The sequence below is a fragment of the Salmo salar genome, chromosome ssa05 (genome assembly GCF_905237065.1).
Source record: "Salmo salar chromosome ssa05, Ssal_v3.1, whole genome shotgun sequence".
Taxonomy (NCBI): domain Eukaryota; kingdom Metazoa; phylum Chordata; class Actinopteri; order Salmoniformes; family Salmonidae; genus Salmo; species Salmo salar.
The window spans coordinates 46,150,053-46,163,797 of NC_059446.1; the positions used below are offsets into that span (position 1 = coordinate 46,150,053).

Sequence of the window (13,745 nt, forward strand, 5' to 3'; positions counted from 1 at the left end):
TCATCTGATGAAGATCATCAAAGGTTAGTGCTACATTTAGCTGTGGTTTGGGTTTATGTGACATTATATGCTAGCTTGAAAAATGGGTGTCTGATTATTTCTGGCTGGGTACTCTGCTGACATAATCTAATGTTTTGCTTTCGTTGTAAAGCCTTTTTGAAATCGGACAGTGTGGTTAGATTAACGAGAGTCTTGTCTTTAAAATGGTGTAAAATAGTCATATGTTTGAAAAATTGAAGTTTTAGCATTTTTTTGGAATTTGAATAACGCGCCACGGGATTACACTGGCTGTTGAGTAGGTGGGACGCTTGAGGTTAAAATCAATTTTTATGCCAGTTTTCTCGTAAAAAAGCGATAATATTCCGACCGGGAATCTGCATTTAGGTAAAAAGAGGAAAGAAAATAAAGCACGGGGTCGACTCGTGCACTCGCCTGAGTCTCAGAGTACTCTGACCAGCCACTATCCAAACGCGATAATGTGTTTCAGCCAGAGGCTGCCTCGATATCATTCAGCTTTTTCCCGGGCTCTGAGAGGCTATGGGAGCCGTAGGAAGTGTCACGTTACAGCAAAGATCCTCAGTCTTCAATAAAAAGAGCCAAGATGAACAACAACTTGTCAGACAGGCCACTCCCTGTTCAGAATCTGCTCAGGTTTTTGCCTGCTATATGAGTTCTGTTATACTCACAGACACCATTCAAACAGTTTTAGAAACTTTAGGGTGTTTTCTATCCAAAGCCAATAATTATATGCATATTCTAGTTACTGGGCAGGAGTAGTAACCAGATTAAATCGGGTACGTTTTTTATCCGGCCGTGTCAATACTGCCCCCTAGCCCTAACAGGTTAACCAGCATGGCTACCACAGCATTCTGCAGCGATACGCCATCCCATCTGGTTTGTGCTTAGTGAGACTATCATTTGTTTTTCAGCGGGACAATGACCCAACACACTTCCAGGGCTATTCGACCAAGAAGGAGAGTGATGGAGCGCTGCATCAGATGACCTGGCCTCCACAATCACCTGACCTCAACCCATTTGAGATGGTTTGGGATGAATTGTACCGCAAAGCGAAGGAAAAGCAGCCAAAAAGTGCTCAGCATATGTGGGAACTCCTTCAAGACTGTTAGAAAAACATTCCAGGTGACTACCTCATGAAGCTGGTTAAGAGAATACCAAGAGTGTGCAAAGCTGTCATCAAGGCAAAGGGTGGTCAGTTAAGAACAAATTCTAATTTCCAATGACAGCTTAGGAACAGTGGGTTAACTGTCTTGTTCAGGGGCAGAACAATAGATTTTTACCTTGTCAGATTGGGGATTTCGATCTTGCAACCTTTCGGTTACTAGTCCAACGCTCTAACCACTAGGCTACCTGCCACCCCTGTGTCCAAACTTTTGACTGGTGCTGCATATGTTTCATTGCCACATACACTGGATAGGTGCAATGAAATGTGTTGTTTTACAGGGTCAGCTATAGGACACCCCTGGAGCAAATTAGGGTTAAGTGCCTTGCTCAAAGGATATTGAAACTAGCAATCTTTCAGTTACTGGCCCACACTCTAACCACTAAGCTACCTGCTGCTCTGTATGTGAATGTGTCCTGTCTTTGAATGTTTTGACATTCTCATCCTCTGGTCCATCCAAGTGTTTGAGTAAATTGATGTTTATGTCATCTTTAGGTCTCTGTGTCTACAGTATGTGATTGGATGTCTGCAGACTACACATGATCAAGTTTAGGGGCTCCATTCAACATGTATCTCTGAACGCTTACACCGGAAATCCATTTAGCGCGTTGGGGCGGGGCGATGAAACAACTGAGTCCCATAAATGTTTAATGACGGGAAGCGAAGTGAGAGTGGACCGTTGGGCTTTGTAAATATTGTCGAGGGAGTGTGAACAGGGCGGGACCAAAGTTGGGAAAAGATGAAAATGTGTTGCGCAATCCGTGACGTCGCGTTGCTATTGGCCAATCGAAGCTCACTGTAGTTTCCGACCCCTACGGTATTGACTGTTGATACCAGCTAGTACTACGTAGCCTGCTTGCTACCACCAACATGAGGGCGAAGGTAGCATGGCTATCCGAAATTACGCGTTCAAAGGATCATAGTTGTTATAGATTGCATGCTAGAAATGTAAAGGTAATTCCCATTTGGGACGATATATGCAGCCTTTACCGTGAATGCAATCTTCCGCTATCGCTGGAGCCATTGCCTTTACATTTCAATAACGCAGTAATGCAGACTACTGTAATACTGATTGAATAGAGCCATGAGTCTAGTTATGGTTAATTTGTTTGTTTGTTTAGACTGACGGGACCCTGACGTGATGAGGGACATAGAGCTTGCCACTGGAGAGGACATGGGAAGGGCAAGAAAGGTAAAGGGAAGGGGAAGGGCAAGAAGAAATACCCCAACCTCAATGATCTCGAGAAGAGTGCCATCACTTTACCTTCCAGACTAGAGAGGAAGGTTTTCAACCCCGTAAGTGGACTACTCACTCAGAAACAAGTGGCCGTTCTTTCTCTGTAGCTCAGTTGAGGTGCAGGGAGTACAAGTCATCCCCAACACAATGGATACATGGCCTTAGTCGTTAGTGTATTGACGTTGCGATAAATGTATTATTTAAAATATATACTGTAACCTTGTTGCACTTGGATTAATCATCCCATGCGTAACTCTTTACTTGTGCATGTACTGTATAGTGTAACATTCCCAAGTGCATTTGAGAGGATTCATTCAAAACCCACCTAGACACTTACTGTTGGAGAAACAGTGTTTTATTATGAAACATAACTAATAATAAACATCTGTAGTTGTAAACCTTTCATTCTTTATTTTTCAGGAGCTCCATGAGGCGAGTGACAGACGTCATTTAAGAAATCGACAAATTGAAACATGCAAAGTTTGCAAACCAATTTAATTAAGCTATGCACTGAATTAACAGAAAGTTAAGGAGACCGGTTGATTTTGTGCCAGTTATATCATACTCATCTACAGATACTGTCTGTACTGGTGGAAATAACTCAGGAACCTTTTTCAAGATTCACACACAAAGACTTATCGGCCATTTAATGTACATGTAATACACAATTGTTGAATTGCATGCTTTCTGATTTGTAAAACAAATCCAAACCGTTTTGATTCGTTTTTATAAAATAATTTGTCAAATAATGTTATTTATTGATTTATGTGTCTTTGTCATCTATTTACACTTGATGTGTTGTTGTGATGTTCAATGCCATAACTCTCTTTACACTGCAACTCTATTTTTCAATATCTCTTTTGTAATTATCATAAACAACCATGTGGAAGTTACCACTTGTGGATGACCGGCAGCTTTTACAAATGTTGCCTACACCTATATAGGTTGCCAATAGCTGCCCTTGTTTTAATTCCCTTTTTTTAAGGCATATTTCCTCTGATATTGTGTAGATTATACCTATCCATATGTTTTATTAAATTTAACTAGGCAAGTCAGTTACGATCAAATTCTTATTTTCAATGACGACCTTCTGGGGAACAACTGCCTTGTTCGGTTGCAGAACGACAGATGTATACCTTGTCAGCTCAGGGATTCGATATCAACATCCTTTCGGTTGGTGGCCCAACGCTCTAACCACTAGGCTACCTGCCGCCCCACATATGTTTGTCATTAGTTAGTGTTCTTGTTGTGTTGGCTTAGTACATCTTGATTGCAATGAGGGGAATCTTCAGGCGCTGTTGTTGAGCTGTGTTTTGGTTCATTGTGTTCCTGGGCACCAATTGGGCAGGTCGCGTGGGAGCAAATATTATGAAAAAGTAAATGTTGCACCAGGGTAGGCTACTGCCTACTGGTCATTGGGAGCACATTAAACTAATTGCATGCTTGCTTGCACATAAGATGTCATGTTCTTTTAATATTGAAACCTCATTAAACATTCCCGGCATAATAGTTTCCTTCATTCAGTTCACTGTCAAGCGTTAAGGAACGAATTGCAAAAATCGCTAAAGCTGGAGACTTATATTTCCCTCACTAACTTTAAACATCAGCTATATGAGCAGCTAACCGATCGCTGCAGCTGTACATAGCCCATCTGTAAATAGCCCACCCAATCTACCTACCCCATCCCCGTATTGTTTTTATTTACTTTTCTGCTCTTTTGCACACCAGTATTTCTACTTGCACATCATCATCTGTTCATCTATCACTCCAGTGTTAATTTGATAAACTGTAATTACTTCGCTCTACTATGGCCTGTTTATTTCCTTAGCTCCTCAGGCCACACTGTATATAGACTTTCTTTTTTTCTATTGTGTTATTGACTGTATGCTTGTTTATTCCATATGTAAATCTGTGTTGTTGTTTGTGTCGCACTGCTTTGCTTTATCTTGGCCAGGTCGCAGTTGTAAATGAGAACTTGTTCTCAACTAGCTTACCTGGTTAAATAAAGGTGAAATAAAAAAATAGCCGACACCTACATATAGTTGATGTTTTGGCGGTGTTGGAGGAGGTACTTTGTTGGATCTTCAAATTGGTGAGCAGCTGATCTTGTGATCATTGTCTGGAAACAATTAGAAATAACGAGGTTGAAATTAAATATCATTCACAAAACAATGAGGATTTTCATCCGCCTAATCAAGGTGTGCTTCTCAAATTCCACTGTTTGGATTTATGTTAATAGTATGGCAATGTCCGCTTTAGCCACTTCTGGAGAGAAAGGTAGCTAAGTACATTGTTGGAGCATGTGTCAGTATACTGATATGATTGAAAGTTATAGAAAGAAAGAAAGAAAGAAAGAAAGAAAGAAAGAAAGAAAGAAAGAAAGAAAGAAAGAAAGAAAGAAAGAAAGAAAGAAAGAAAGAAAACGCTGCTATTGGATCAGATATTTCCTTAACATTGCAATTATTTCACAATACTGAAGACGGATCTGCTCCTACATAGATATTACCACCTATGGCTGCAAATATTGAGAAGGCTTATTCTAATGCTTACCCAATAAAAATGCAGTAAATCCCCGATTTGGCAGATCATAGCGCACATATTAGGTTACACATTATTAAATATATTGAGACAAAATATAGACAATAGCCTACAAGAAGCAAAATTGAACGTAATTGATTGAACATATTTTTCAATATGAAATAGGCCTATAAGCCTACTGTTTATATTTTAATGCATTCATCACGTATTTGTATACGTTGCTTGTTTGTATCAGTTGCAAAGACATTGGCAACTTTGTAGGCTATTTGTAGTCAACTTTGTTCTGAAATTATCGGCGGTAACAGAGAGACGGATAAACCATGTGATTCCATGTTTAGCGGCATATAGCCTAAGTGACACACACTCTTAGAAAAATAGATAGAACCAAAAAGGGTTATATGCTTGTTTCATATATGGCACCCCTTAAGGTTCTATATAGAACCGAAATTAGTAGGGTTCTATATGGAACCAATTTTGGTTCAGTGAAGAAGAACCCCTGGGGTTCTGATCAAAGAACCCTACAAAAGCGTTCTATATAGAACCTTTAGGGGTGCCAGATATGAGTCAAGCAAAATAACCCTTTTTGGTTCTATGCAGAACCTTTTTTTTCTAAGAGTGCAGGAGGGCAAAAAGCACATAACGACGCATTTAACTGTTCTATGAGTTGTCTGATGCAGGCGTTAGATTACGTGTGTGTTTTTTTTTTTAAATTGCAACGTTAATAATAACGATGGTTGTGGGAAACCGCTCCGAGATTTAATGATGCTCCAAGGTCCTAACGATGAATGTATCCTTAAGATGCTTTTGGGAAACTGGTCCCTGATTGAATCGGCCCTAAGAAGCCTTCAAGAACAAATGTCGCGCAGTGCGCTCTCCAATGCAGAAGGGAATTTAATGATTCCACTGCAAAACGTGTTGAAAATTATTTTATATTTACATAATGAACCCCTCAAAACACACATTTTGTCCAACAAGATACTCCAAGATCCCAAGACTTGATAAAAACAGCTGGCAGATAACAAAAAATACACACTCCATAGGCTATTTTCTGCATCGCCTTGGTCGGGTCTGTGCGTCTTCAAGAAATGTCCCATGCTCTAAATAATCCCGAAATCTGGAAAGTTGTTTAGACTATCTACAAAGTGGAGGTTATATTCTAGGCTACGTCGTATAATGCATTTGTGTTTAGTCGTACCTACATGTGAAATTCTAGAATGGTTCCAGGAGCACGTTCCCTAATGGCTGGCATGTGCCATTTCATCACTGTATAGATACAAACTATGATCCGAAGCGAAATAGTCATCAGGTGCAAAAGGAATATAAATAAATGCTGTATCCATGTCACTTTTGTCCTTATAAACTCGACGAAACTATAGTTTTAATTATTGTATATACCTATCCTACAACTTGCATCGATAGTGCAAAACGTGCACTATTGACTGGATTTTTTGCACTTCTAAAGTGGCCCTATTCAAATGCGTCTCCTTATCCCAGATGGGGAAAAATGAAATTGCTAATTCAATCACCACATGTGTTTTTGTTAGACTTTTAATTATGAACTCATTCAAATATTCTATAACCTAAATGGTGTTTTACGCACAAGCGCATTTAGTAACCTGTATCTATCCTTAATTTGGCATGACGTTCTCCCACAATGAAACTCGTTTCTCTCAATAGTTATGAAGCCAAAATCCCTCTTTTACACAGGGATCCCGTTTAAATTACCAGTGAGTGTTTTTCCTCATCAAATTGATTCAGATAGCCGCTGTCAAATTTCGTATCAATAAAACCTAAATCAATAAATCCATTATCCATTAAGTAATTAAATGTAATTAATAAAAGTTAGGCTATAGATGTTCGCCATGACGGATCCAGTAATAGGCCTATGGTTGGGCTACTGTATTTTTCGATATCTACTATACCTTTTCCGCACAAAAAAACACATTAAATATAGGCTATAGCTTTTTTGTTAGAAAACAAATGCAACATAATATCGTCGTTTGGCCAACATAAATAACTGGTCAAATAAGAGTTAAACATTTCTTAAAATGGGGGGGGGACTCTGTGTTCAGTTCCAAAATGTCCTTTCATTTGGAGGAAAAGGAAGAAGAAGAAAAAATCGACTGATAAGAAACAGGATTTAATCTATTGAATATTCATATTAAAGTAGCTTATTCGTTAGTAAATGGTAGCCTATAGTTTATTATTATTTTACTTTGTCTTATCAAAGACGAATCCAGATGAAGTGAGCATTCATTACAGCCAAATATTCTCAGGTAACTATATAAAATAAATGAGTAGCAACAACTTATATGAAAACAATCATATTTAACTTTCACAGTTTAGTTACACAGTAATTACAATATTTCAAGCCATTCCAGATGTAAATGAATCAACTCTCTAATATTTATGAACTGCATTCGAAATTTGAAGCTAGACATATATTTGTCAACATTTGTAGGCCTATATACATTTTGACCACTAGTATTCACATTCTATCAAAATGAAAAACAAAAGTCAAATAGAACATTAGCATAATAAAAATATGATTCCCTTGCTAAAGGTAAGTTTTCTTCGAGCATTAAATGTCCTTGACGAAACAGCAACATGAAATGTTCATCAGCGTTCTGCCCATCTTGCGTCAAGTGCATTTTAGTCTTTAGGTAAGGGCATGTCTTTAGTTCTCTTAAACCATACGTGTAATATGGTTATTAAGTTAATATCTCATTGGAGTCAATTCGTTTGATAATATCGGTTAATTTAAGACGCCTCTGAAAACATAATGTTTGGGCGTAAAACCACACGTATGTCCATGTCTTTATAGGTGTGAAGTGTAAAACGCAGGCGCTCCGTAGGTCTGAGATCCTAACATGAAAGGTGACAGTACCGCATGACTTGGCAGAAAGGGTAATTGGGTGGTGCAGACTAACCCGCCTGGCCCGTGACCATAGCTCGTGTGCATTGACAGATGGCCGCTCATGGGAGGAGACGGGCTGAGCGGACTCAGGCCCCCTAGTCCATTGCTCTGGCCATTCGGCCCCCCGCCCGTCGGGGCGCTGGTGTCTGCGCCAGGGTTCTGCTTCTTCCACTTGGTCCGTCGGTTCTGGAACCAGATTTTGACTTGAGTTTCAGTCAAACTAAGTGACAGTGCCAAATTTAGCCTCTCACACACGGAGAGGTATCGGGTGCACTTGAATTTGTTCTCCAGTGCAACAAGTTGTTCGTAAGTGAATGCTGTCCGGGCCCTTCGTGGCTTACCCGACTTTGAATCGGAGCCAGAGCGCTTTCGCTTCGGCTTTCCTTGATGACTTTGTCCATTCGACCCTGACTGTTGCGTTTGCTGTCCGTCAGGACTTCTTGGGCTCTTGCTCTCCTTGTCGTCGTCTTCATGGTGGCCCAGTTCCCCCTGGGTATTTTCAGTTAGGCCACTGCTGCTCTCCTCACTAAACAAGTCATCCTGCATCTCGCTGTCAGAGTGGGAGTCTCTGTTGAAATCATTCTCGCATTCGTCAGATCTGTACATCAGCCCCTCCTCTGTAAAGAAAACAAGACATGCAATTGAGTCTTTTCAAATTAAGAATCACAAAGTCCAAGTAATTTAGACAGATAATATTCAATAACTTACCAAGTAGCATATACTAATTAACATATTGATGAGGGAAATAGTGATGAAGAATCATGCCAGCTAATGCGTAATGGATAACTTTTTCCTCTATCCTCTATCTATCAACTCACCTTCATACAATTGTATTTATGAAGATAAAAACAACAGTTTATCTCCACATTGTGCATTTATGTAGTCTAATGCTGTAGCGTAAGGATTTATTACAGTAGCCTATATGCATAAATAATGCTTTGCGTAAAAATGTAAAAGTCACAAACGTAATTCATGTTATCAATTGTATGGTAGACTATCAATGAAATATTGAAAACATGCTTGTAATATGGTCTACTTTGACACCTTTAAGAAAAAGACTTGAGGCCTAATCATTTTGGAAAATCTTTACTCTAATTGAGTATAGGCATACTAAATATTCTAACATGATTATTTATTTTTAAAATCCATGTATTCTACATTATATTAGGCCTAAATTGTTCAATAAGGATAGGCCTATTGTTTCTCAAACTTTTTAGATGAATTTGGTTTGTTTTAATATATGACCATTATACCCCATACCCAGGTGCAAGTTAAATAAACAAAATTGTCTTTCAATTATTTTCAGGAAAAGGCCTACCACACATCACTTTTACGCACACGCACAATCGTATAACAAAACAAATTATTATAATTTCTTATATCAACCAAATATTTGCATTAGCCTACTTACTTTTGCATGATTTAAACAATACTTATACATCCAGGAGAATCTTTTTTCCATTAAGGCCTGCACATCTTCAGCATTGTTTGTTGACACAATTTTGGCAATTTGCTAAACCCTCTTCATGTTATCCTATAATCTTAAGAAAAATGTTTTATGGTTTCTTAGTTTGTCTATTTTAGGCAGTCCATAACAAATCACCCGGTCGATATGGCTAGTAATGCAGTGTCCTCTTCTCTGACTGATATTTGAAATGCAAATCCTATAAAGTGAGATCAATGTTTGTTCCTTCTATTTTCGTTTTAAAAAATGACAGTGGGGGCAATATTTGTGTTTATCTTATATCAGCAGACAATATCAATCTCATGCCTCTTTTCTGGGATCAATATCTACCCTAATAATAATAATAATCGGTTTTAATCGTGTACTTATCCGAATTTTGACATTATAATTAAGATGTTGAAGGAGAGTCAGGCAAGCTGCCTGAACGAGATAGGCTACTCAATTCGATAATAGGATATCGAACTAGCCACGTTCCGAATGTCACTCTGGGGCGATTTTCGCCATTATCCTGCAAAGCACTTTAAACGAAATGTAATCGAAGGGTAAAAAAAAAAAGAGAGATTACATGCATTTTTTTCTCTGGGGTAGCCTAAGGGAATGTGTGCATGGCTAGAATATTCCACATCATATAACCTAATTTAACCTCAGATATTATCACATTTATTTCTGAATCAAAATCTATTTGAGCAGAAATAGAGTTACATAATATAGAATGAAAAGTTAGATGTGGAAAATACAATTTCATGAACTCCTTGATCTAAAACAACTTGCAGGACCCTCTAACCCCAAAACATAGGCTAACCTAATAAGACAAACACTCATCCAGTTCTCTGTCTTGTCATGATCAAAACAAATAGGCTACTATAACCTAAGTAATTGAGCGTCTTCCTGAAGCATAACATCTAAGATAACAAAATGTACATTATATGTCTAATCTAAATTAGATTTTTCAGAAACACGTAAGCTATTCAAGTAGGCCTACATCATAAACAACAACACTTTTGGAAAACCAAATGTCACCAAGAAAGACACAAACACTTACTTAGTGCTGTAGATTTTTTACATTCATAGTCTTCTGCATAAGATTTCTGATCTACAGCATGATTCGAGTCGTCACCTACACGGTTCTCTGTCCCGAAGGCGAATTCGCTGCCGGTCCGGTTAGGATTTTGCTTTTTGCTCGTGAACTTATTTGGGTCCAAAATGTCCAAAACAGAAAACGCGGTGGTCCGGTGAACCATTGGAATTGCTATCGGAGCCGGTTCTTGACGCGGAGAGTTGTTTCGACTGTCCCCTTGCAGTATGTCTATACCGCCGGGACAGGAAAACACCGACAGTTCGTTGGCAGAGAGCCGCTTCTCGCAGTGATTGTCCATGCTTTCTGGAGCAGCCACGACGATCACCGCTGTTTGGGCAGCCACACAAGACGCCGGCAGAGAAGCGATTGAGAGATCTCCCACCTGAACCTTCTCCCTATTCATGACTTCTCTTCAGGCGGAAGAGCACGTTCTCTTCTTCCGAACTATCAGAGATTTAGCACCAAGACAGTAAATTTAAGCTTATCTTTCAATCGATGACATAATATCACATACAATTTGAGAAAAGTAGTCTAATGTCTGGTGCGGTATTCCTGCACAGCTTGCGTTGCCACCCCTTTACGGCTGCACTGCTCTGGTCAATGTTACACACGTCTGGTAGGAGGTGATGGTTCACTGTTGGATGTTGGTCTCCCTTGCTCAACTCCTTTTTTGGGTTTGAACCATCCCCTCAGGACCCGCCAACGTTTATGTCATGCATGCACCCCCCCCCCCACCTTCGTTCGTCGTCAAAACTTAGACACAAGCTACGCCTTATTTATGCATTCATATTCAACTGTGGGTTGTAATTGGCTACGAATTATTTCCACGCCTCTAATAGCCTATTATCTCCGTATTCGCGTGAGAGGAAACAGAGGCGCACGGAGAGTGAGGGATGATGCGGTTCGTGATATACTCAGCAGTCAGCTCAGTTTCAACTCCACTGAACTGGAAATGATCTAAATAGGCTTATTTTTCCTTTCTCCCTCGCCTATATCGACCACTTTGTGGTTGTGATACTTACTGTTTTATAAAGTATTTACAATATCATAAGGCCATGATCTAACTTTTTTATCAGTATTCAGTGATCCATTGCCAATTAAGGTTTTCAGTATAACATCTGTAAGGGAAGGCTATTATTATTATTATTATTATTATTATTATTATTATGCTTATTGTTATTTTTTATAAGCTACCCATTCAAGCATTAGCCTAAACTCATTGCATTCGCTTGATAAAGTTCAGATGAGAGAGATTCGTTATCTTTAAGGCAAATTACAGGGCACTTTCCAAAATACAATTATGCATTGAATAAACTCAGTAATACCCCTTTCAGTGAAATATTGATTTCTAATCTGAGATGTAAATATTATGCCAGAAAAATAATAGACAACATTTTTTTATTTTGATTTAAAGACGTGTTTATTCTAATCTCGACCTTAAAATTCTACTTACTCTCATTTTATGCACTCCTTAAAACAGTAGAATATGGCACATCATAAAGAGAAAAAAAAAGAAAAAGAGGTGTGCCAAGCCTCACAAAATTGGATTTCACTCGTCTGGGGGCTGATGACACATACAAGGTCAGCTCTTTGCAATTACTGCGGGCAATGATCATTTGGGAAATAGAAATTAAAAGTTTGGGAAAATAATGGGTAAAACAATCAGTTGTAATTTTGATAGGAATGAACATGATTATTATATCAAGAGGGCAAGCCCAGGGCAGGGGAGCTGTCTGGGAACCAGCCCTGCTCTCCACTCCACTACAGGAGGCTGACTGACTACTGATGCAGACTCCAGAGCAGGGTCCACAACGGCAAAGCTGTAATTAAACAACTATTCGATTTTCATCGGTTGCTGTCTCCTAACAGTGGTTTGACGCGTCTTTCTTTATGTTTTCGAAGTTTGTGACTAAATACGCTCATAATTGCCTTATAAGTTAGGACCAAACACATCATTGGCTAGGACTCTATTTGCTGGATGAATAAAGGAAACACGGATATAGATTTGTATGTTACTTTTTCTCCCCAAAGTGTGATGATAGCCTACAAAAAACTTTCTCCCCGATATCTCTTTACATTTGTTAATAATGATTATGATTACCTAGGCTAGTAATAAACAACAATAGCCTAATTATAAGCATCATCATTGTAACATCATCATATTGAAATATTTTAAAGCTCTTCCCTGTTGGAGCTAAGATACTGCCGCCACAATGCTGCCACCTCCTTTTAACCCAGAGCACCTTCGCCAATGGCACACAAGACACCACTGATATCGAAAAACATACAAAACTTTTGTTATAACTTTGAATATGTTGTCACTGATTTTATCCTAAAACAAAACACCTATTTTCATATTCCCATGTAGGCCTACTATGACACGCATTCATATGTCCCTTGTGGTCCAACCTCTTGATCTGAATATACACAATTAATTCTACTGCAGCATCCGCGGGTCCTGCTGTCCCGTCAAACAGATTGGGGGGACGTGGTGCCATAATTACTATTTCCACGTTGCCTCAGAGTCCATTCTCCACATTTAGACGTATAACGCTCGATAATTTGCATGTAAATAGTGTCTTTCAAGACCCTCTTTTTCCATTGAACTTTGAAAGGGCCCCGTAAATTACCGACAGTGACCTGCCAATTATCCGTACATTAATCACTCAAGTTAAATCTCATGACAACAGCCTCTCTCTTCTTCAACGGCAAAATGAGTAATCTGTCAACATGAAAAACCGTTCTGGCCCTTCCACAGACACCCCAACCCCACTAATGTCATAATAACAGCTGAATAAATAGGGTCACATGCACCAGGCTCTTCCATCTTCGAAAGTCCATGGCAAAATGTTCAGGTCCAGGGCAGGATCTGGGTTTAGTAAGGCACATCAATTTAGATCTGATTATACCAAACTGAATGAGTTGAGCAGATTTAACCATTTAAATCTGTATTCCATATCAGATACATGTATGCTGACTCCCCCACTAGTAAGCAGCATTCATAAGGTTAAAAACTCCACATAATGATAGAATACACAGACTTGTATGAGCAGTATTTCAAATTATATACCCTTGGTAAGATGGTTAAACCATGTGTTTTACAATCTGAATAAATACAAATACCCAAATCAGACACTGAAAAAATTATGTTCAACACCCAATCAGCATCCAATACCAAACATGAGAAGGCCAATCCTGAGAGAGCCCAGGCTCCCAGTGAGAGATATGGTATGGCAGAGAGCGGGACAGGCATGGCTCCCTGTGAGAGATTGCATGGCAGAGAGAAGGAGACTGGCATGGCTCTCTGAGAGAGATGGGATGATAGACTCT

The 13,745-nt window shown here is 39.2% G+C and overlaps 1 protein-coding gene across 1 annotated transcript; it reads right to left on the reverse strand.

Moving 5' to 3' along the window:
* Nucleotides 1–7,018: 7,018 nt before the first annotated feature.
* On the reverse strand, nt 7,019–11,078 carry LOC106604976 (NK1 transcription factor-related protein 1). The gene is made up of 2 exons (XM_014200149.2): nt 10,380–11,078; nt 7,019–8,489 (listed from the first exon to the last, which is right to left on the reverse strand). The coding sequence occupies exons 1-2, from the start codon at nt 10,816–10,818 to the stop codon at nt 7,774–7,776; spliced, it is 1,155 nt and encodes a 384-aa protein (XP_014055624.2). The 5' UTR covers nt 10,819–11,078; the 3' UTR covers nt 7,019–7,773.
* Between the last annotated feature and the right edge of the window lie 2,667 nt (nt 11,079–13,745).